This window comes from Miscanthus floridulus, chromosome 2 (assembly GCF_019320115.1).
Source record: "Miscanthus floridulus cultivar M001 chromosome 2, ASM1932011v1, whole genome shotgun sequence".
In the NCBI taxonomy this organism is placed as follows: Eukaryota; Viridiplantae; Streptophyta; class Magnoliopsida; order Poales; family Poaceae; genus Miscanthus; species Miscanthus floridulus.
Window position 1 is genome coordinate 3,318,614 of NC_089581.1, and position 21,581 is coordinate 3,340,194.

At 46.3% G+C, this 21,581-nt stretch overlaps 2 protein-coding genes across 4 annotated transcripts; one reads left to right on the plus strand and one right to left on the minus strand.

Moving 5' to 3' along the window:
* The first annotated feature begins 12 nt into the window (after nucleotides 1–12).
* Nucleotides 13–3,213, plus strand: LOC136515204 (glycine-rich RNA-binding protein RZ1A-like). 3 transcript variants are annotated; one of them, XR_010773947.1, is made up of 5 exons: nucleotides 13–250; nucleotides 930–1,042; nucleotides 1,480–2,010; nucleotides 2,160–2,463; nucleotides 2,537–3,213. XR_010773947.1 is itself a non-coding variant. In XM_066508875.1 (4 exons), the coding sequence occupies exons 2-3, from the start codon at nucleotides 932–934 to the stop codon at nucleotides 1,975–1,977; spliced, it is 609 nt and encodes a 202-aa protein (XP_066364972.1). In that variant the 5' UTR covers nucleotides 13–250; nucleotides 930–931; the 3' UTR covers nucleotides 1,978–2,010; nucleotides 2,537–3,213. The 3 variants fall into 3 exon arrangements, 2 of the variants coding, with proteins under 2 accessions (XP_066364972.1, XP_066364968.1); XM_066508875.1 differs by lacking the exon at nucleotides 2,160–2,463; XM_066508871.1 differs by lacking the exons at nucleotides 2,160–2,463; nucleotides 2,537–3,213 and having other exon boundaries at nucleotides 20–250; nucleotides 1,480–2,138.
* Nucleotides 3,214–4,654: 1,441 nt separating this feature from the next.
* On the minus strand, nucleotides 4,655–7,114 carry LOC136537667 (abscisic acid 8'-hydroxylase 3-like). The gene is made up of 7 exons (XM_066529626.1): nucleotides 6,540–7,114; nucleotides 6,007–6,414; nucleotides 5,840–5,926; nucleotides 5,642–5,720; nucleotides 5,447–5,553; nucleotides 5,237–5,355; nucleotides 4,655–5,136 (listed from the first exon to the last, which is right to left on the minus strand). The coding sequence occupies exons 1-7, from the start codon at nucleotides 7,065–7,067 to the stop codon at nucleotides 5,046–5,048; spliced, it is 1,419 nt and encodes a 472-aa protein (XP_066385723.1). The 5' UTR covers nucleotides 7,068–7,114; the 3' UTR covers nucleotides 4,655–5,045.
* Between the last annotated feature and the right edge of the window lie 14,467 nt (nucleotides 7,115–21,581).

Genomic DNA, 21,581 nt, shown 5'->3' on the forward strand with positions numbered 1-21,581 from the left:
GGGCCCTAGCTGTCGTGCAAATATCTCTCCTCTGCTCCGCCGCCGGGATTTTAGGGTTCTAGGCCGACTCCACTCCACTCCAATCCAATCCAATCCAATCCTGGGGCGGGCGACCACCTCCTTGCCTCGATTATTCCCCATCTTCTCCCTCCCTATAAGTTAGCCTTTCCTCCCTTTGCTAAAAATAACGAGGCAGAGGCATCTTCGATTCGACGTGCGCTTCCTCTTCATCGCTCGCTCCCAGTCGCAGGTACCTACGACCTGGCCCCTCTCTCTCTTACCTATGTATGTACGGATTTCTTGCCGGCTAGATCTCTCTTTGCTCGATCTGCTTTTCGTTCACATCTATGCTGCGGCTCTAGTCAGATTTGGTCGGGATTTGCTAAGTTTGACCAGCGTATGCACAGGCCCCGATCTGGATTATGGAGCTTGACTATCTCTCCTTTTTTTATGTTGTAGTATCTAACAATCTCCATGTGTTCCATCGTGAAGTTACACGCTGACATGGATTTTGTATCTAATAATCGTTAAGTTACACGCACACATGATTTGAAGTTTAACCTTGCTGTGTTGTAGTTCGGTGCGCTTCCTGAGCACACCATGTACTGATTTCTGCAAATTAGTAAAGGATTATAAACTGTAAGCCGCTTCTTCTGCTTTTATTAAGAGGAAGTTGTTCTTCTGCTTATAAAATACGCTTTGTTTCTCGGAAAAATTAAAACGGGGAAAACCTTTTCTTCTAAAATAAATATCACAGTGAAGGCTTTTGTTGGTCGATTTTTTTATCTTCTGCCTTAGTATAATCAGTAAGGATGACTTAAAAAGTTTACTGTACAGGGTACCTGTAACCTTCACAGAATCTTCAGTGATCTCTCCTGGTAGCGCTAGCTTCCTACTTATATGTGTACATATTTGTTTATCTGTTCTAGTGATGGCTGATGTTGACGAGTACCGTTGCTTCATCGGGAATCTGTCCTGGTCGACAACTGATGAAAGCCTCAAGGACGCATTCAGCAAATTCGGCAACCTCACTGAGGCAAAGGTTACGTGAATAACCTCTCGTCTTTAGTTTTGCCTGAGTAATCCTTTTTACGAGCATGATAATTCCGAAGGTTGTGTTGGTAACTGTTGCTTAGGATAGTTTTCTCTCTCTCTTTTAACTAGTCAATAATTTTCTTTTGCACTGCAGTAAACATTGGTATACTATTAGTTTGTCTCTAAAGAATCTTAAATCTAACTGATTTGCTCAAACGCATCTTTTTTTCTCGCTCTATATCCAAAAAAAATCGCCATTTAGTTATGTATGCTGTTTTGTTCCTACGAATGCTCTAGGAAATATTTTTGCCTCTGAATGGTCAAATAATTTTTAACTCACGTAAAGCGTACATCCATTGTGTGTATTGCTTTGTGCTTTATTTGTTATCTAGCATGGTCTCTTATTTATGGTTTATTTAATTTTGTTTTGCTGGTAATATGCAGGTGGTTCTTGACAAATTTTCTGGCCGTTCTCGTGGTTTCGGCTTTGTCACTTTTGATGAGAAGCAAGCCATGGAGGATGCTATTGAGGGAATGAATGGACTGGACTTGGACGGGAGGAACATCACTGTTGATAAAGCTCAGCCACAAGGACCTGGTAGAGACCGTAATGGTGACCGTGATTATGACCGTGAGCGTGGATCTCGTTATGATCGTGGTCGTGACTATGGTGGTGGGCGTGCACCACGAGGTGGTGGTGGTGGTGGTGGTGGTGGTGGGGACTGCTTCAAGTGTGGGAAACCTGGTCATTTTGCTAGAGAGTGCCCATCTGGGGATGGTGGGAGAGGGGACAGATATGGTGGCAGAGATGACAAGTATGGTGGTGGTGGTGGCGGGCGTTATGGATCTGACCGTGGTGGTGACCGATACTCTGGCCGTAGCCGAGATGGTGGCAGCTATGGGGGCGACCGCTACAGCCGTGACCGATCAGGTCCTTACTGATGGCCTAGTTCTTGAGAAGTATGTGCCATCCAGGTATGGAAGTCTATCTACTATTATAAGGCTTGTTATTGTGTCTGGAACTTTGTTATCCTGTAGTCGGAGTCGCCATGTACCGTGAGAAATCAGTTGCTTTGTTATAGACCATATTACTGACCGGTTTATTATCGTTTCCTGCTTGCCAGGCATATGACTTGGTCATAGTGCTTGGCGCTTGGACCCTGCATGTTTGCTTGATATGCTATTTGGCTATTAAAAGATGGATTTTGTCGCTGTGTTGATGATCCTGGTCCTAATTAAGCTTATGTGGATATGCCTGTGATATGGGGGATTGGATGGCAAGTTAGTGTCTGCATTTGTGTTCTTTTCGGGGAAGCAAGGGGTTGACTATAATCTGCTTGAACACACCTACAACTACAAGAAAAATCTATGTTCTTGTCACCTCTTCTGAAAGCAAGTGACGAATCATCCATTAGGGAAAATTAACTGGTAATGTTTTCAATCTTATACATCTAAAGTATTGTCTTACAACGTCATTCTCAAATGACTTTTGTTTTGGCAGGCTTCTTTTTGGTTATTTGTTCTTGTTCTGGATTGGTTGCTACCATCGTTCTGGATTGGTTACTTACGTCCTAAGATCATTTCAGTCGTCTCATTTTAGTCAGGCCAGTTGATATCCATGAGTGCAAAGAGATTATTCTTTGGTTCCATTCTATGTGCCTTTAGCATTGGAGGACCACTGTTACACTCACCATCGGGTGTCTTGACAAACTGGTTATGTTTGCTTCGCCATGCTGGGGTGTTCCTTGAGATGTCCCCTGTTCCTGTTCCTTGTGGGACCAGAGATTATGCTTAATCAGCCTGAGTGGATGTGATTCTATCTGGTTGCTGTTCCTTTGACACTGCACCACTGGCCTATTGCAGCTTATACGCTGCTTCCAGAGTAGTTACTGGTTCCCTTTTTGAGAGGAGTTACGGGGATGTTATGATTCATCTGCAGCATACTAATTGTCCTTTGGCATCTACATGTGTCTTGTCTTTGATTTAGAATAGCCTTTTCTTAGTCCACCTATTCTCAGGATGCAAATGTTAGGGTCGTTTGATGTTCGTACTAGCCAATTGAGTTTTTGTACTCGAGTATGTTACATTAGCTGCTCAATATTCTTTTCCCCGGTTTTAAACATGTTGATTTGTACTGAAAGTGCTTCTTTATCACTATCATGAGTACAGCTGATCTAACTTGTTTCTCTAAACCATTTGCCGTATGTTTTTATGTGTTGCAATTAGAGCCATTTCCTTTCAGACTATTTTGAGTCTATTGGCGCCTGAGCCGGCAAAACATTCAGTCATCAACAACAGTAGCATCATTTTACCATGATCCAGTGGATCTAGCTTGCTTGTTTCTCAGTGTTGTCTGCTGTTTCGTGTATATGCAAAACATTCGTAAGGGCGTAGACACAGACAGATAATGCTATCTGCATCGTTTGTATCGTTGATGCTGTGGTAGCAACGTGCATCTTTCTCTCTCTCTCTCTCTCTCTCTCTATATATATATATATATATATATATATATAGGGAGAGGCTATTCAGTAGCCGGCTACAAAATAAGTTATTCTGTAGCCACCTCCATTTACTATAATTTTATATACTAATTTACCATAATATAAATACATATTTACGATAGTTGGGTTACTATAACACATGGGGATATTTACCATAACGTTATATTAAACCACTTAGTAAGGAGTTACTATAATCTCGTAAAATAACATAGTAATTATCGTAATTCAAAGTGGCTACAGAATAAGTTATTCTGTAGCCAGCTATAGGATAGTAGTTATATATATATATATATATATATATATATATATATATATATATATATATATATATATATATATATATATATAGCTGGCTACAGAATAACTTATTCTGTAGCCACTTTGAATTACGATAATTACTATGTTATTTTACGAGATTATAGTAACTCCTTACTAAGTGGTTTAATATAACGTTATGGTAAATATCCCCATGTGTTATAGTAACCCAACTATCGTAAATATGTATTTATATTATGGTAAATTAGTATATAAAATTATAGTAAATGGAGGTGGCTACAGAATAACTTATTTTGTAGCCGGCTACTGAATAGCCTCTCCCTATATATATATATATATATATATATATATATATATATATATATATATATATATATATATATATATATACTATAATAATACTATAATATATCTGTAATCCTGTTCGTTCATCTTGCACTGTACATTAGTTTCTCGGATCTTAGGCCATGTACAACGGACAGACAGCTGTTGTCCGTAAGTTTTTGGGATTTACAACATAGATGGCTAAACAAACAGTTTATACAATCCACATATAACTGCTGTCTATTTAGCTATTTACAAATCGTTTAAATGCTTGCATGTAGTTGTGATTAATCATGAATATTATTTCTATGTACCATTGTGTGTAACATTGTGTTGCTAATTGATACAAAACAAATCCTTCAAAGTAAATCATATATATTATATATATAATGTAATATAATATATTTCATAACTCAAATATAACATATGATCTTCTTCCCCATAAATCAAATATGATTTAAACATTTATGTCTAATTTTTTTTGTTTCCATAGCGTTTCCATATATGCTTGACAAGATCATTCCTAAGTTGTCTATGTGTTGGCCGTGCTTGATAGCGGAATTCCTTCTAAGCACCTCCGCGAAGCATGGATTGAACGTAGCTGACCAAGGCCACCCATCTTCTGTTCCTGCTCGTATGCTCAGAACTAGAGCGACTGAGGCCATGAATCCAAGCTTGTAGATGTCATTGGTTTTGGGCCCGGAGGTACAAGTGCACGGTGGATCGGCGGTGCCATCCAGTGGATTGCACAACACATGGTCGGGCGTTGATTTTGCTTTGGAGCACGAGCCTGTGCCGTCGACGAACGAGACGACGCCGCCGTTCTCTTTCTTCATTTATTACGGTAAAAGGACTTATCTGAAAAATAACACCATACAGACGGCTGCGCAACGGGCGTTGTACGTGCCCTTAGAGTGCGGTTGCGACGATGGGGTACTTGTTCTTGGGCATCCGCACCAGTGTTGGCTGCACCGTGTCGTCGTCCTCCAGCGGTTTCCAGCTGCAGCCAAATCGAAACCAAGCGAGCTCAGCTGCTGCTGATGGATGTATGGGAAAGCACTCGCCAGCCATGGCTGCTACTTCTGCTGCTTACAGCTTACCTGTATCGGCAGACGAGGTGGTGGACGAAGACGCAGATCTCCAGCTTTGCCAGGCTCATCCCGGGGCACATCCGCGGCCCGCTCCCGAACCCCAGGAAGCTGTAAGGCTTGAGCGTCTCCTGCGTGAAAGAACATGGCAACACACTCTGTCAGTCAGCTCGCTTCCGGCGACAGGCGTAGCCGTCGAGCCAGAGCTCGCCGGAAACTTACGTCGAATCTGTTGGGGTTGAAGCGCTCGGGGTCGGCGAAGACGGACGGGTCGTGGTGGATGGACACCACGTCCAGGTTCACCGACGTCCCCTTCTTTATCCCGTAACCTGCGTGTCATAGATTCTACTGCATCAGTCCATGCTGCTCTATCCAGTGTCGTAGCCAGGTTGCGATGACGATGTCACTGCCACTCACCGTCGATGCTGAAGTCCTGCGCCGCTTTCCTCGAGAACCATGGCAGGATGGTTGCTCTCCGCAGGGTCTCGTTCATCACCTGCAGCAGTTCAGTTTCCTAGTGATGAGACCTATGTCTATCTATGAGAGACCGAGGCGAAGAGGAAGACGCATCAGAACGGCATGGCGCTGCTAGGTTTGAGATGATCTTTGTCTCACCTTGTTTGTGTAAGGCATGTTATTGACATCAGACCACCTGAGACGCGACGAGCCGTCAAGCTTCTCCTTGATCTCCAAGTGCTCCTCCTGCAACCAAACAACTGAACTCAGTGACAAGAAGCCTGACAAGCAGGAACGCTGGCAACGCAGGCTCTGCGGAGGCTCACCCGTAGCTTTTCCAGGACGTCGGGGTTCTCCCCGAGGAACTTGACGAGCCAGGTGAGGCCCGCCGTGGTGGTGTCGTGGCCGGCGACCAGCAGGGTGAGGATGTTGTCCTTGAGCTGCGCGTCCGTCAGCTTGTCCGCCTCGTCGCCGGCGTGCTTCCGCAGCAGCATCTGCAGGAAGTCGCTCGGGGCCTCGCCGCCGTCCCTCCGCCGCCTCGCGATCACCGAGTCCAGCATAGCGTACATCCGGTTCCTGGCCTTGAGGCCCCGGTGGAACGCCGTGCCGGGAAGCTTGAGCGGCAGCGACGCGAACGACGACGAGATCACCTTGAAGTTTGCCCGGAACTTCTCCTGCTCCTCGCCCTCCGGCTCCAAGCTCACCAGCATGTTGGCGATCACCTTCAGCGTGAACTGCACGGCGAGGTCGATCCATCGGACAAACAAACAAATCCCAGTCAAAATCTCAAGAGAATGACTCAGTTAAATCCCGTGCGCGTCGACGAGGACGGCGACGGTAGCTGCCGGCGGCGGCTTACCGACGAGGCCTCCTCCAGCACGAGCACCCTGCTGCGTCCGTGCCACGTGTCCAGCGTCTGCACGGCGAGATCGTTGATGAACCCCAGATACTTCTTGAGCGCGTCGACGGAGAGCGGCTCGCCGATGAGCCGGCGCAGCTTCTTGTGCTCCTCGCCGTTGGTGGTGAGCAGGCTGGTGGGGCCCAGTACCTGCTTGCCCGTGTAGAAGAGGTTGAGGCTCACGACGCCGTCCTTGCCCGACAGCAGGATCTTGGCGGCGTCCCTCCCCGTCATGAACACTGTGATCCGCCCCAACACGTACGTCTTGAACACCTTGCCGAACCGCCGCTGCCGGTCGCGCATGAAGCTCAGGATCCCCGCGGGGCTCGAGAAGTCGGAGATGAAAGAGAACGTCTCGCCGATCACCGGCCACCCCATCGTGCCCGGGATGTCCCTCATCTCCTTGGACGAGCTCCGCGACCGAAGCCAGAGGAGGCCCGCGAGTGCCAGGGCGACGGCGACAAGCACGGGAGCTCCAAACACAGCCATCGTCGCGTCGTCTTCGTAGAGCTGCACTACTGCATACCATCGATCGGTGTCAGCTGTCAGATGCTCATATATATATATATATATATATATATATATATATATATATATATATATATATATATATATATATATATATATATATATATATAGGGAGAGGCTATTCAGTAGCCGGCTACAAAATAAGTTATTCTGTAGCCACCTCCATTTACTATAATTTTATATACTAATTTACCATAATGTCAATACATATTTACGATAGTTGGGTTACTATAACACATGGGGATATTTACCATAACGTTATATTAAACCACTTAGTAAGGAGTTACTATAATCTCGTAAATTAACATAGTAATTATCATAACTCAAAGTGGCTACAGAATAAGTTATTCTGTAGCCAGCTACAGGATAGTAGTTCTATATATATATATATATATATATATATATATATATATATATATATATATATATATATATATATATATATATATATATATATATATATATATATAGCGACGATGCATCGAAATCTCTGATTCCTCGGGAACATCTTTATCTTTGTTATCATCTTCTCTTGACATCGTTGCATGCGAGGGGGACCATTTGGAGGTTCTTTGGTATCCCTTCTGTCCTGTTTTGTCATCGTTAGAAACTTTGTTCCAATCTGCTTGTTTTTTGCCTATGTACTTGTCGTGGACACAGGTATTCCGATGCCTAGATCGTACTTTGGATCAAAGACTGCGTCATTGCTGCCGATGGCTCTAAAAATTTGTAGTTGTTTTGCAAGTTGATGAGAGGTACAGAGCACTGCCATTTGCAGTGACGCAACGCAATACGCAAGCTTTGTTTTGTGCGACAGATCCACTGTACAGCAGAGACGCTGAGACCGGCCTTGATAAGGACCTGGTGTTAATTGTTGTCTCTTCTTGAATAAAAAAAATTATGAGTTCAAGAGAAAGGAGCTTTGGACACTAAGCTGTTATCCTGGGAATAAACATGTATTATTGTCTGCCTTGTTCACCCGAATATAAGGTCCTGTTTGGTAGGGTTCTGGCTCCTACAAAAAAAAAAGCTCTGGCTCTGGATCTTGTGCTGGAGCAGATTCTCTAGTGTAGCTGAAGCTGTTTTGGGTGAACAGCTCCTCATGTCGGTTATGAATGGCTAAGATAGGGACAATGTCCAAAATGCCCCTGACTAAATAGCTCCTCGTGTCTGTTATATGGTTGCAGATGTATTTATATTTCAATGTTTTCAAAATTAAAAAAAATACAAATTATTGACAAGCAATAAATAATTAGTGGCTTGTTTATATTGCAAAGTCATGGCCTAACTATTACAGGCATGTTAACAAAAGTACACATATGTACACCACAATTCTTGGTACAACCAAACACATGCTCATGTAAATCTAGATAGGTAGATTGCCCTTGCAAGGTCATCTCGAAATTTATCCATGTTCCGGTCACTAGATTCTGAAGTTGATGTATCACCAATATTTCTAGTAGGAACATGCTTGCTATAGCGTGAAGGTATAGTGGGCACATAATAAGGATTACGGTCACATTTACTAAAATGTTTGTATTGCGCATTGTTCTCACGAATGAAGTTATATAGACACATGGTTGCAGCAACAATAATCTTTTGCTTCTCTATTGGGTAACTCGGCATTTTGAGAAGGATTCTCCACTTCATTTTCCACACACCAAATGAGCGCTCCACCACATTTCGAATACTTGAATGCAAATTGTTAAACAATTCTTGTTCACCACTTGGAGCAGGACCCCTCCTCCATTCTGGCACATGATACCTTTGACCCTTATATGGTGCTAAGTATCCAGGTCTATTTGGGTATCTGGCATCAACATGATAATATTTCCCTGAGTACAAATATGAAAATTTGAAGATATTACGAGGTGCGTGTAAAATAATTTGAAAACAGTATGAAAAAAATAAGATCCATCCATGCATACCTTTGGGAGGGTGTGGAAATTTGTCATGATATTCTTAAGTGCATGAAATAGCACATTGTGTCATGCATTGACCCTAGCTTCCCGATAGATGCATATGTGAACCGCATGTCAAAATCAACAATAGCAAAGAACAATTTGTGTCGGTTTGCCACTTTGACCAATGTATCTAATAAGGTAATTCGGAGGAGGTGTTGCTGAGATGTGAGTACCATCTAGTGCTCCAATGCAATCTTTAAAATGTGGCATCATCCTTCAATCATTACTGATCCTAGAGTGAGTGGTTGAGAAATTAGGATCGATCAGCCTGATGTAGTGTTCACACATGGACACCAAACAAACCAACACATCCTCAAATTTTTGACTAATTGTCTCTCAAAAATGCTTGAATATACCATGTAGAGCACTATTGGACATACCATGCCCACAAACTACAAGAAACATAGCAAGTGATTCTATGGAATTCATGTGAAGAGATGATTGGAGACCATATGTACTCACTAACAAGTCATGCAGCTGATACAACAATGTTGCACTCATTCTGAACATTTTTTTCGCTGGCACCTGGAGTGTTCAACATCTCCATAGTCCATGCAAATCCAGACTGTGCGGGAGTTCTAACTTCATTTTTGTCAACATAAGTCATGCAGTACATGGAAGCAACAAGGGCGCTAGCAAATAGATTATTTTGATTGGTACGCAACAATACCATAGCTTTTGAAATTCACTCATAATCATCAGAACCACTGTCATCCATGTCAGAACCAGAAGAACCAGATCTGTACACACAAATAAAAAGGACACTAATGAATATAAGCCAAAACATGCACAAATAAAACATGGTCTTATTACTCAAATCATTACAATTGTACGAAACAAATAAAACATCACAATTTAGTCTAAAATCTAAATAGAAGGATACATGGTCATGCAACATAAATGGAACGCTATGCTCTACTTGGGTACATCATTTCTAGTCATCCACTCATGTTTCCTCCTCAACCAATCAAACCTATCCTCGTGAATCCACAAAGTCATGAACATCTCTCTCTCTTTGCCTTCTTGGTAAAAAGTACGGTAGCAATGAAATGCTCATCTGTTCTTGGAGCAGCACCACACTCCTCAACTAAGGCCATGACATCCTGTATGGAATATTCAGGTTGTTCCTCTCTCCTTGCAATAGACTCACAAGAAACAGTTGTCCTCTCATTCATCTCAACAATTTTACCCACCTGTTCTTGGAACCAATGACCTGTACTTGTCTTAGGTTTCTTTCCTTTGTTGGTAATTGTCCCTCCGCTTCTCTTTCCTGGCGCACTAGTTAGTGTCACCGCCTCTGGTTCACTATCATCATCGATGTTGTCTTCACCTTCTTCATCAACATTGATGGGCGAATTGTCACATGACGGGCTCGCTTGGGAAGGTGGTACACCACTAGAGGCACACCATGCATCATCACCAGTGTTACGAAGATCTTCAAACATAATTTCCAACTTGTCTTTATTTTGAAGGCCTCTGTGCCTACCGCATGCATCCCTTGATTTCCTAAATTCCAAAAAGAAAATAATTATTGGGTGAATTCCAAAAACAAAAAATTGCAACCCTAGTGATGATGCTTACTTTTGATGTCTGCTTCCACCAACTCTCTGGCATGTCAATATTCTTTCTCCCTGCATCCCATCCAATGCCTGTCTGCTTGTTGGTAAGCTTCTTCCAAACAACATATTCACCTTTCAATTTGTCCCATTTATTCTTGAATTGCCTTCTACTATACTCAAGCCCAGTCCGTTCTTTGAACCTTTGAATTACATTCTTATAGCTGGTCTTACTCAAATGAGTGTTCGCACGGTTCCCTTTCTGAACTTCATCGACAAAAATGTCACATAATATATGTCGACAGAATATCGTCGACAGTCCACCGAGGGGTATCCCGCGATGGTAGATTGATCGGTAGAGGAGCGTGTAATCAAGAACAAGAAGGCAACAAAGACACACGAGTTATATAGGTTCAGGCCGTCAGTATGACGTAATACCTTACTCCTGTGGTCTGTTGGTTTATATTAGCTATCGTATGATTTGCCGTGATTTCGTAGGGGGTCCCTGCCCGCCTTATATAGTCCGGGGGCAAGGTTACAAGACGGTTAGATCTGAGAGATAACCAGAAAGTAATAAGAGATTACAAGAAACACGGGATCGTGCATATCCTATCAGACTACGTGACATCTTTCGGATATCCTTCCCATGCCTTGCGAGAGGCGCCGAGCAGAATCGTGCCCCGCAAGGCTCCTTCTCATGGGCTGGACCGCCCCTGGAGGCGTAGCCTATGTGGCCTGCCATGGGTATCCGAGGTCATACCCCCCACAGCTAGGCCCCAAGCGCCTTATAATCGTTGAGCAACGCCGTCTTGAACTTTCCTGAGCAAGTGCGAACAAAAACCGAGCTGTCCAGATCATGGTCCGACCACCATAACGAATCGCCGATCAGTTGTGAGCAGTTGCCGAGCAGCGTGCACCATCGCCGACCAGTGTGTTCCGAGCACGGCTTGTCATAAGGGTGTAAGGAGCTCAATTTCAGAATTGAAAATTCCCGCGTGGTAAAATGAAGTGTGCCCACTTAGAGTCCGACCACGAGGTTAAAGAAACCTTGGTTTAACTTTTAGAGGCTCGGAGTCTTTCGGAAAAAACAAACACATTTGCCGCGAGGTGAAGTGTGCCCACTTAGTCCCTGAGCCTGACAGTAGGTGACGTAGTCAGGTGGTGCCAGGCTCAGAAAATATTGAACCAGCCGAGCAGGTTACCAGTCCCCGAGCGTAGCCTCGAGATGAAAAACAAACACATTCACCGCAGGTGAAGTGTGCCCACTTAGTCCCCGAGCCTGACAGTAGGTGACGTAGTCACATGGTGCCAGGCTCAGAAAAAAGTAATCCATCCAAGCAAGTAGCCAGTCCCCATGTGTCGGGCGTAGATATCGGATAAATCAAACCATGGAGAAAAAATCGGAGTAATGGCTGTGCAGCATCGGGTGCTGAGCCTCATTAAATTGCGAAGAAATTGGTGAATATTTGTCGGCGATAAATGAGCGACATGGGCTACTGTTGCGTGATAGCCCAACTTGCGGCCCATTAAACCGCTTTGGTGGAGTCAAAATAGCGCTAATGGTGAGAATGGTTTCCCAAAAACCCTCAGGTGCAATGAAAGCTGGAGGAAGTGCTTTATAACCGCGCCGCCACATACATTGCCTCCTACCTCACTCAGTTTGCCTTTCTTCCTCCCTTCGCAAACCCTACGCTCCACATTCCGCACCATCACGAGCACTCGCCTCCAACCCAGTTCCAATCCAGAGAAAATGGCACCGAAAAAAGGAGCCGCAAAGCCAAAGAAAGTGGCCACTAGAGCCAGCCGCGACGAGGAGTGGGTGCCGTCGAAGATGTCGGCGGCGAATCTCGATAGGATGGTGGCGGCAGGCATTCTCCTAGACCGCCTCACTGCTGGATGGCGGCCGGCTAGTGGTGAGCCCTTCCCGACACCACATACTGATGAGGCTGTAGTATTTGAAGATTATTTCTGGCGAGGATTAGGGTTTCCTGTCCACCCCTTTCTAAGGGATCTTATGGAGTTTTGGGCGATTAGCCTCTGTAATCTGCATCCCAACACCATTCTGCATGTTTCTATCTTTATCCATTTCTGCGAGGCGTTTCTCGGTGTTCTTCCGCACTTCAACCTCTTCAGGCACCTATTCTGTCTGAAGAAGAAGGGGGGTAACGGTTACAAGGTGGTTGGCGGCGTGTACCTACAACTCAGGGATGGGATGGCCAGCGAATATATCAGCATACTGCTAAATACCTCCCTTAAAGGCTGGAATGTCAGATGGTTCTATATCAAACAAAGTCACCCAATGATTTGATGCGACGTCCACCACATCCCAGTTAATCATATTAACTGGTCGAAGAGACCCAACAATGCTGAGATGGAGCAGGTAATGGAACTGCTGGACTTGATTAAGGGCATTGAGCTTAGGGGTGAACTAGTGGCGGCTAGCTTCATAGTGCGGCGTGTTCAGCCCTACAAAGAGAGGGCCCACCCAGCATTTGACTATAAAGGTGACAACGACGGTACCCGGGAAAACACAAACCGTTTGACGAAGAAGGAAGTGATAGACCGTGCCATGGATCTATTTACTTCCAATGTCTCATTCAGCTGGCCAAAAGGAACGAAGGCTTTCAACTGCACCAATCCACCTCCTCAGGTAACCATTTCGCTTCGCGTCGATCAGGCATTAATTGCCGAGCATAGGACTGACTTACTTATGAAAAGATCCATTCGCAGGATAGGGCAATATACTTTCAGACGTGCCGAGAGCCGATTGGCCGAAAGGGGTGGACATTCAACGGCCGCTACAGCCCGAAGAGGAGGAGCCGAGCTCCTCGTCAGATAGTCCATCCCTAGTATCAGAGAAGATTCGTAGGAAAAGGCTGGTAGTAGACGAGCCAGTCCAAAAGAGGTGGAAAACCACAAGCTCTCATGCACACAAAGCAGGCAACATCTCTCTTGGTGAAGACCGAACAGTTCAACCATGAAGAACCGCTGTGCTAGAGTGGTCGGACGATGATGAGGACCAGTCAGTGCTTCTGTCGAGCATGAAGGAGGCATCGGCAGACGCTGAAGCTCTCAAGTAGCAAGCAAGGGAAAGTTATGTTTGGGCAACGACGGAAATCCCGGCGACGCAAACTACCGGAGTGCCTGAGCAACAAGAGGGGATAACCACAGAACCACGCACAGAAGGTGGGGCCCTCGGGTGCTGTGAAGAGCAGCAGCCCGCTGCAGAGGCGCAGGGGTCCTCCCATCGAGCTGACCAGGCAGTCGCGCTAGGGGGATCAAGCAAGCATCGCTGATTCAAGAAAATCAATCGGAAGACCAAATCGTAAGTATATTTGCCTTGGAGTAATAATATTGTTCTTTGATTTCTCTTGGTTACTGACAAGCCGACATTACGCAGAGCAATGCCGAGGCCCGTGACCTCAGAAGAAAAAATGACAACTGCTCCCGGCCGGGAGTCCCCGAGTGCTCGACGAACAGAGGACGGGCCAGCCACTGCTGCCAGCATTCCTGGCGATGGTGAATCGTTGGCGCACACAATAGGCGCGTCGGCAACCGCGACCGAGACTACGACTAAAAAACTCGATACTTTGGTAGCGGGAACTGCAGCTGTTGTTGATGCATCGGAGGCTATGGATGCAACTCCGCCAACGGCCGAGGAGCAAACGTCGTCACCTGCGGGGATGCCGGGAGTGGTCGGCGTAGCGGGCCGACCATGGAGCCCCCCAGTGGTGCCTCAAGCGACGGCGGAAGAGGACGAGGTTGTGGAGATCGAGCGTGCCACACCTAAACCCCAGTCCGTCCGGATTCTCTGAAAACACAGGGAAGAGGTAGTAGTTGTTGAGGAGGAAGACACCACCAGGGAAATAAAGAGGTTGAAAACCGCCGTTGCTGGAGTAATGACTCAAATCGAGGTTAGTACCTCACCTAGAACACTGATATATGTTGTTGGAGATCAAGGTTTATCTTTTGTCATGTTAATCCGTAGGGGATAGCTCGAATAGCCGATCAACGGCACCAACTGATGAAGAGGATGGAGCCCCTCGCCGAGGAGAACAAGATACTCCAGGAAGCATTAAGTCTTTTGGAGAAGAGTATTTAGAGGGCCCAGCGCGAGCGGGACCTTGCAGAGTGGAACTCGCAGGACCTTAAACATCAGAAGGAGGTTCTGTCCAAGTGACTAACGGCTACATCCGAGCAGCTGAAGAAGACGTCCGAACAACTAGCGACTGTATCCGAGGAACTAAAAAATATGTCCGAGCAGTTGGGCAAGAAAAACGGAGAACTAAAAAATGAAACCGAGCAGCTCGACCAGAAGTGCCAGCAGTTCAAGGATGTATCCAAGCTGAAATTCGGTATTCCTTTTCACATAATGTACTTTGCAGTAGTTGGCCGTTCATTTTTTTAAACAATTGATTTTGCAGAGCAAGATGCAGAACTCAACCAGCTTCGCCAAACCGTCGAGCAAATCCGACAAGAGAAAACGAAAGAGTCAGAGCGAGCAGATAAACTGGCCGAAGAATTGAAAGGTAGGTACCCCCTGATCGGAAGTAATGTCATAATACTTTGTTGTCATGACGAACCGTTGTAATTCTTGTAGATTATCGACATAAAACCAAGGCGCGGTTCGATGTGCTGGTGCAGGAAGCCAAAGTCCAGAAAGACAACTTCAACACTATAACCACCGCAATAAAACCAGTACTCGACTGCATCGACGTTGAACCGACGCCCTGTCCTGACAGCAGGCAGCAAGGGCCAGACACCATCATTTAGAGATGCAAGGCAACGTGGGAGAACTTCAAAAACTTCAACCGCGATGCTGTTTTGACCGCCGCTACTCATGCCCTTGCAGTGGTTCGGTCCTATTATCCGTCCGTCGACATCCAGTCGATAGGTGGTGGGTTCGCCGATGGGCTTAGCGACGCGCAAACCCAGCAGCTGGAGGATGACATTGAGGATGTAGCAAAAATTCTTGTCGGTGATATAGACCTGTTTGGCGAAATAGAAACTGCTGGCGAAGCTTAAGAAACTGCCCGGATATTATCGTCTGTAACACTTTAATTAACCTGGCGATGAAGAATCGTTGTATTTACTTCTCGATGCAGTTGTGCATAAGTAGTGTTTGATCAGTTAGTTTTCACTAAACTTGATGCCTTAGCTAGGCCATAATCCGTAACGCGTAACGCGGAGCTCATGCGTATGTTGGAAAAACAAGCGTTATCACAAGACCGTAGCCTACCGTCCAACATGCAGAGCACGGAGCTCATAGCACGTTTGGTGGGATGTTGGACCCTTGGTGTCCTCCGGAGTTCTCATTGCAAAAAACATGCTGTTCAGTAGCCAACTTGAGTAACTTAGCGAGAAAAATAGTTCAAGTGGCGTCCGAGCAGTTAGTTCATGCCTACAATCTAGGCCTTGACTAGCCTGTAGTCCATAACATCTAGCGCAGAGACCCTGACACGTGTAGGATGAACAGGCATGACCAAGGAACCACAGCCGACCAACCGTAACGCAGAGCGCGGAAGCCCCTAAGCGCGCGTAGGATGTAGTCAGAGACTGGGTCTTCTCCATAGAAAACAGAAAGAAAAAACGTGTGCTGCTCGAATATTGGCGAGCTATGTTTTGAAATTTGGAGCAAAAAATCGTCGTCGTTTTTGGTAGAAAAACCTGTGTGATCCGGAGAAAACATAGTAGGCGATTTATGGAGAAATCGTACTCGGCGAATTGGAGAAATCATGTTCAGCGATTTTTGGAGTTAACGTGTTCGATGAATTGGAGAAATCGTGCTCGGTGATTTGGAGAGATCATGCTCGGCGATTTGGAGAGATCGTGCTCGGCGATTTGGAGAGATCGTGCTCGGCGATTTGGAGAGATCATGCTTGGCGATTTGGAGAGATCGTGCTCAGCGATTTGGAGAGATCGTGCTCGGCGATTTGGAGAGATCGTGCTTGACGATTTGGACGTACTTGGCGAGCGTATTGGAGGCCATCACGGAGTGGCATATAGCCCGCTAACGGTAAGTGAAGCTTATGATGAAGGAAAAAATGGAGAAAAATTATGGAGACCAGAACTTTATTAATATTAAAGTAAAGAATACATATCTATGTTATTTCAGGGGTAGAAACATATAAGGTGCTCTATGTGCCAGGAGTTGGGAACATCGAGTCCATCTAAGTCACATAAGCGATAAGACCCTGGTCGAGTAACACCTTTTACGATGTAAGGGCCCTCCCATGGTGAAGACAGCTTGTGAATCCCTTCGATTTTTTGTTTCCGACGTAAGACGAGGTCGCCGATCGCGAACGAACGACCTTTGACGTTACGGTTGTAATACCTCCGCAGACCTTCGAGGTACTTGGATGTGCGAACACAAGTAATCAGACGTTCTTCCTCGGCCTGATCAATGTCTTCTGTCCGAACAACTACGGCTTGGTCTTCATCATAGTTTTCTACTCTGGGTGCTCGGAATGCAATATCCGCTAGAAGTATGGCCTCTGAGCCATAGACCATAAAATATAGAGATACGCCGGTACTACGACTAGCTTAAGTGCGTAGTCCCTAGACCACAGCTGGTAGTTCTTTGAGCCATCTGCCCGGATGCTTTTCTTCTTTTTGATAGAGCCTTTTTTAGGGCATCGAGGATCATACCATTGGCTCGTTCGACCTGGCCGTTAGCTCTAGGATGAGCAACGGAAATGTATTTAACAGAGATGCACCGTTCTTCGTAGAAGTCCCAAAAATGATGGCCGGTAAAAGTTGTCCCAAGGTCAGTGATGTTGCTATTCGAGAGACCAAATCTATGTACACTGTCTTCAAAGAGCTCGACTGCTTTCTTAGCAGTAGCTGCGACGAGTGGTTTGTACTCAATCCACTTGGAGAACTTATCAATGGCGATGTACACATACCGGAAACCTCCTGGCTTTGGTTTGAAAGGTTCGATCATATCTAGTCCCCAGCATAAGAATGGTCAGGAAGCTGGGATGGTCTGTAGTTCCTGTGCCGGTACATGTATTTGCTTGGCAAAAAACTAACAACCCTCACATCGTTGAACGAGATTTTCCACATCGGAGATGGCCGTGGGCCAGTAAAAACCTGCTCGGAAAGCTTTGCCGACCAGTGTTCTCGAAGCCGCATGATTGCCACAGGAGCCAGAGTGAATTTCGGAGAGTAGCTTCACACCGTCGTCTTGGATGATGCACTTCTGTAGTATCCCTTCCTTGGTACTTTTCCTCATCAGGCAACCGTCTACCAACACGTAATGCTTACTTCGGCGAATTAGTTGTTCGGTTTCGATTTTGTCGGCGGGTACTTCGCTGTTGGAGAGGTATTTGATGAACTGTTCCCTCCAATCGGTGACCTGTGAAGGTATCATGAGTACCAACTGCTCGGCAGGGGGTACCTCTACAACTTCCTTATCTTCTTTAATGGATGGTGTCAAGAGGTCCTGAATGAAAACCCCTGGTGGAGCCGTGGTGCGAGAAGATCCTATCTTTGATAGCTGGTCGGCTATTTGGTTTTGATCCCGTACCACATGGTGGTACTCAATGCCATAGAATTTCCCTTCAAGCTTCCTGATTTCGGCACAGTATGCATCTATCTTCTCACTAGAACAGGACCAATCTTTATTGAGCTGATTGATAACCAGCGTAGAATCCCCGTATACCATGAGGCGTTTGACGCCGAGCTTGATGGCTATATGGAGGCCATGAAGACATGCTTCGTATTCCGCGACGTTGTTGGAGACCGAGAAATGTATGCGAAGAACATATCGGAGTTTATCCTTTGTCGGTGTGATGAACAGAATGCCCGCACCGGCACCATTGATATTAAGGGCGCCGTCGAAGTACATCACCCAGTGCTCAGGGCAAGTGGCGGCGATGGGTTCTTGGATTTTGGTCCACTCAGCGATGAAATCGGCAAGCGCCTGTGACTTTATGATCGGTCTGCTTCTGAAGTCAATGGAGTAGGTGCCGAGCTCAACAGCCCACTTGATGATACGACCATTGGCCTCTTTATTGCAGAGAATATCCCCCAGAGGGAACTCAGTGACCACGGCGATCTTGTAGTATTCGAAGTAATGTCAGAGCTTGCGTGAGGTGATCAAAATTGCATATAACAGCTTTTGCACCTGAGGATAATGAGTTTTGGGCTCATTAAGTACCTCGCTGATAAAATAGACCGGACGTTGTACCTTGTAGGCGTGTCTAGTTTCCTCGCATTCGACGACAATAGCCGTACTGACAACTCAAGAAGTGACGGCGATGTAAACCAGCAGAGTTTCATCTGGTCATGGCGCTATCATGATTGGAGGTTTTGTTAAAAACAATTTGAGCTACTCGGAAGCTGTGTCTGCCTCCTCCGACCAAGAAAAAAGCTCGGAGGCCTTGAGTAGCTTGAAGAAGGGTAGCCCTTTTTCACCAAGGCACGAGATAAATCGGCTTAACACAGCCATGCAGCCTGTAAGCTTCTGTATATCCTTGACACACGTCGGTCGTTTCATATTGATGATGGCGGAGACCTTATCAGGGTTCGATTCAATGCCCCGAGCGCTGATGATGTAGCCTAGCAAGATACCGGATGGAACTCCAAAGATGCACTTTGAAGGGTTTAGCTTTCATCGGTATTTGCTCAAGTTTGTGAAAGTTTCTTCAAGGTCGGCGATGAGTTTGTTGGTGGTTTTAGTCTTGATGACCACGTCGTCGATGTAGGCCTCGATGTTACGGCCGATCTATTGGTCGAGGCACGTCTGGATAGCCCTTTAGTAGGTTGCTCCTGCATTCTTTAGTCCAAAGGACATAGTAGTGTAGCAGTATGCACCGAAAGGTGTAATGAAAGACGTTTTGACCTAGTCTTCCTTCTTGAGGGAGATCTGATGGTAGCCAGAGTAACAGTCAAGAAAGGAGAGCAATTCGCAACCAGCGGTGGAGTCTACAACCTCGTCTATCTGAGGTAGGCCGAAGGGGTCTTTAGGGCAGTGTTTGTTAAGATCAGTGTAATCAACACACATTCTCCATTCTTTATTCTTTTTCTTAACAAGAATAGGATTAGCTAACCAATCTGGATGATACACTTCTTTTATAAATCTGGCAGCCAAGAGCCGTTTTATTTCTACCCTAATAGCCTCCTTTTTGTCTGGCGCGAATCGACGAAGTTTTTGCTTGATCGGTTTAGCGGTCGGTGAGACATTCAAGGAGTGCTTGATCTTCTCCCGTGGTACCCCTGGCATGTCTGCAGGTTTCCAAGCAAACACATCGGCATTGGCACGTAGGAAGGAGACGAGCGCGCTTTCCTATTTTGGTCAAGGTGAGCCCCAATTTTCACCATCTTGGAAGGGTCATCGAGGCCGAGGCTGATCTCCTTGACTTCCTTGGACTTGGCGGAGGCACGAGGAGGTTCTAGGATCTCCATGTCGTCAGCAGATGGCATCTTGGCTTCGGCGATCATGCTAGCCATCTAGATGGAGAGGTCGGTGGCTTTGGTGAGGGCGAGACTTTCTGTCTCGTAGGCGTAGGCGATGGAGAGGTTGGCCCGCAAAGACAGGACCCCTATGGGCAAAGGCATCTTTAACACCAAATACGCATAGTGCGGAATGGCCATGAACTTGGCCAGAGCCGGTCGCCCTAGTATGGCATGATAGGCGGTGTCGAAGTCTGCGACGTAGAAGTTGATATGCTCCACTCGGTAGTTGGTTGTCGTGCCAAACTGTACTGGTAGGGTAATCTGCCCAAGCGGTCTAGATACCCTGCCAGGTACCACACCCTAGAAGGAGGAGTCTAAAGGCGTGAGATCTGTTGGACTGAGGCCGAACTCCCTTAGGGCCCCGGCGAAGAGTAGATTCAAAGCGCTCCCACCATCGATGAGGACTTTTCTGAAGAGCACCTTCTGGACAGTCGCATCAAAGACAAGGGGAAAACACCCTGTGTAGGGTATGTCCGCCCACTGGTTGACCCTACTGAAGGTGATGGAGATTTCGTACCATGGGCGATAGCTGGGGTTGGCGGTAGTTTCTTCTGAAATGACGGTGAGCACTCGCCGGGCAGCGAGCTTCCGTTCCCTTCTGCTCTCATTGGAGGCAAAACCCCCAAAGATGGTGGCGACCACCTTGTCGTGGTCCTGGAAGGCATTATTATTATCCCCAGGAGGTCGGCGTACTCCGTTCCCACCATTGTCGTCGTTGTACTTTTTCTCCTGGAACTCCTTAGCCAAACCAAGGTAGTCCTTCATCTTGTGTTTGGCATTCTTGTGCAGGGGGCATGGTCTGTCAAGGATCTTCTTGTACTGCTCATCGTAGTTACGCTTTGCGCACGGCTCATTGACGTTGGCAACAAAGTGATCTGGTCGGCGGCGGCGATTCTGACCAGCTTTATATCCATCTGGCCGATCTCATCCGCTGTCCTGATGGAAACTGCGGTCATCGTAGCGGCGACTGTTGTGCTATCGGTCATCGTTGTGGTCGTCGTGGTGGTGATCGTTGTGCTATCGGTCGTCATTGCGGTCGTCGTGGCGACGAGGCGGGCGATTAGTGCCCGTATCTTCATTAAAACGCACCTCCGCTTCCTCGGCGTCGGTGTACTGGTTGGCAGTTGTGATCATCTCGCCGATTCTGGTAGGTGGCTTCCTGTTGAACTTAGAATGGAGTTCTTGGTGATGAAGTCCTCGGACAAGGCGGTGATGACTTGGGCTTCCATGATGTTGGGAATAGAATTCCTCATCTTGGAGAAGCGTCTGATGTAGCTACGGAGTAGTTCGGACGGCTTTTGGGTGATGCTGTTGAGATCGTGCTTGGTACCCGGCCACCTACATGTGGCCATGTAGTTGTCAGTGAAAACTCTTTTTAGATCTTCCCAAGATTCGATGGAGTCTGGGGCAAGGCTTGTGAACTAGCTCATGGCGGCTGGCATGAGCATGATGGGGAGATAATTTCCCATGATGTTGGTGTCTCCTCTGGCGGCACG

What these genes read in the sequence shown, in the direction of transcription:
- LOC136515204 (XM_066508875.1), top strand. Translation starts at nt 932, where the DNA reads ATGGCTGATGTTGACGAGTACCGTTGCTTCATCGGGAATCTGTCCTGG. An exon ending in GCAACCTCACTGAGGCAAAG is followed by an intron (nt 1,043 to 1,479) that starts GTTACGTGAATA and finishes GGTAATATGCAG; the next exon opens with GTGGTTCTTGACAAATTTTC.
- LOC136537667 (XM_066529626.1), bottom strand. Translation starts at nt 7,067, where the DNA reads ATGGCTGTGTTTGGAGCTCCCGTGCTTGTCGCCGTCGCCCTGGCACTC. An exon ending in ACGTCCTGGAAAAGCTACGG is followed by an intron (nt 5,927 to 6,006) that starts GTGAGCCTCCGC and finishes GTTTGGTTGCAG; the next exon opens with GAGGAGCACTTGGAGATCAA. An exon ending in GCAGGACTTCAGCATCGACG is followed by an intron (nt 5,554 to 5,641) that starts GTGAGTGGCAGT and finishes TATGACACGCAG; the next exon opens with GTTACGGGATAAAGAAGGGG.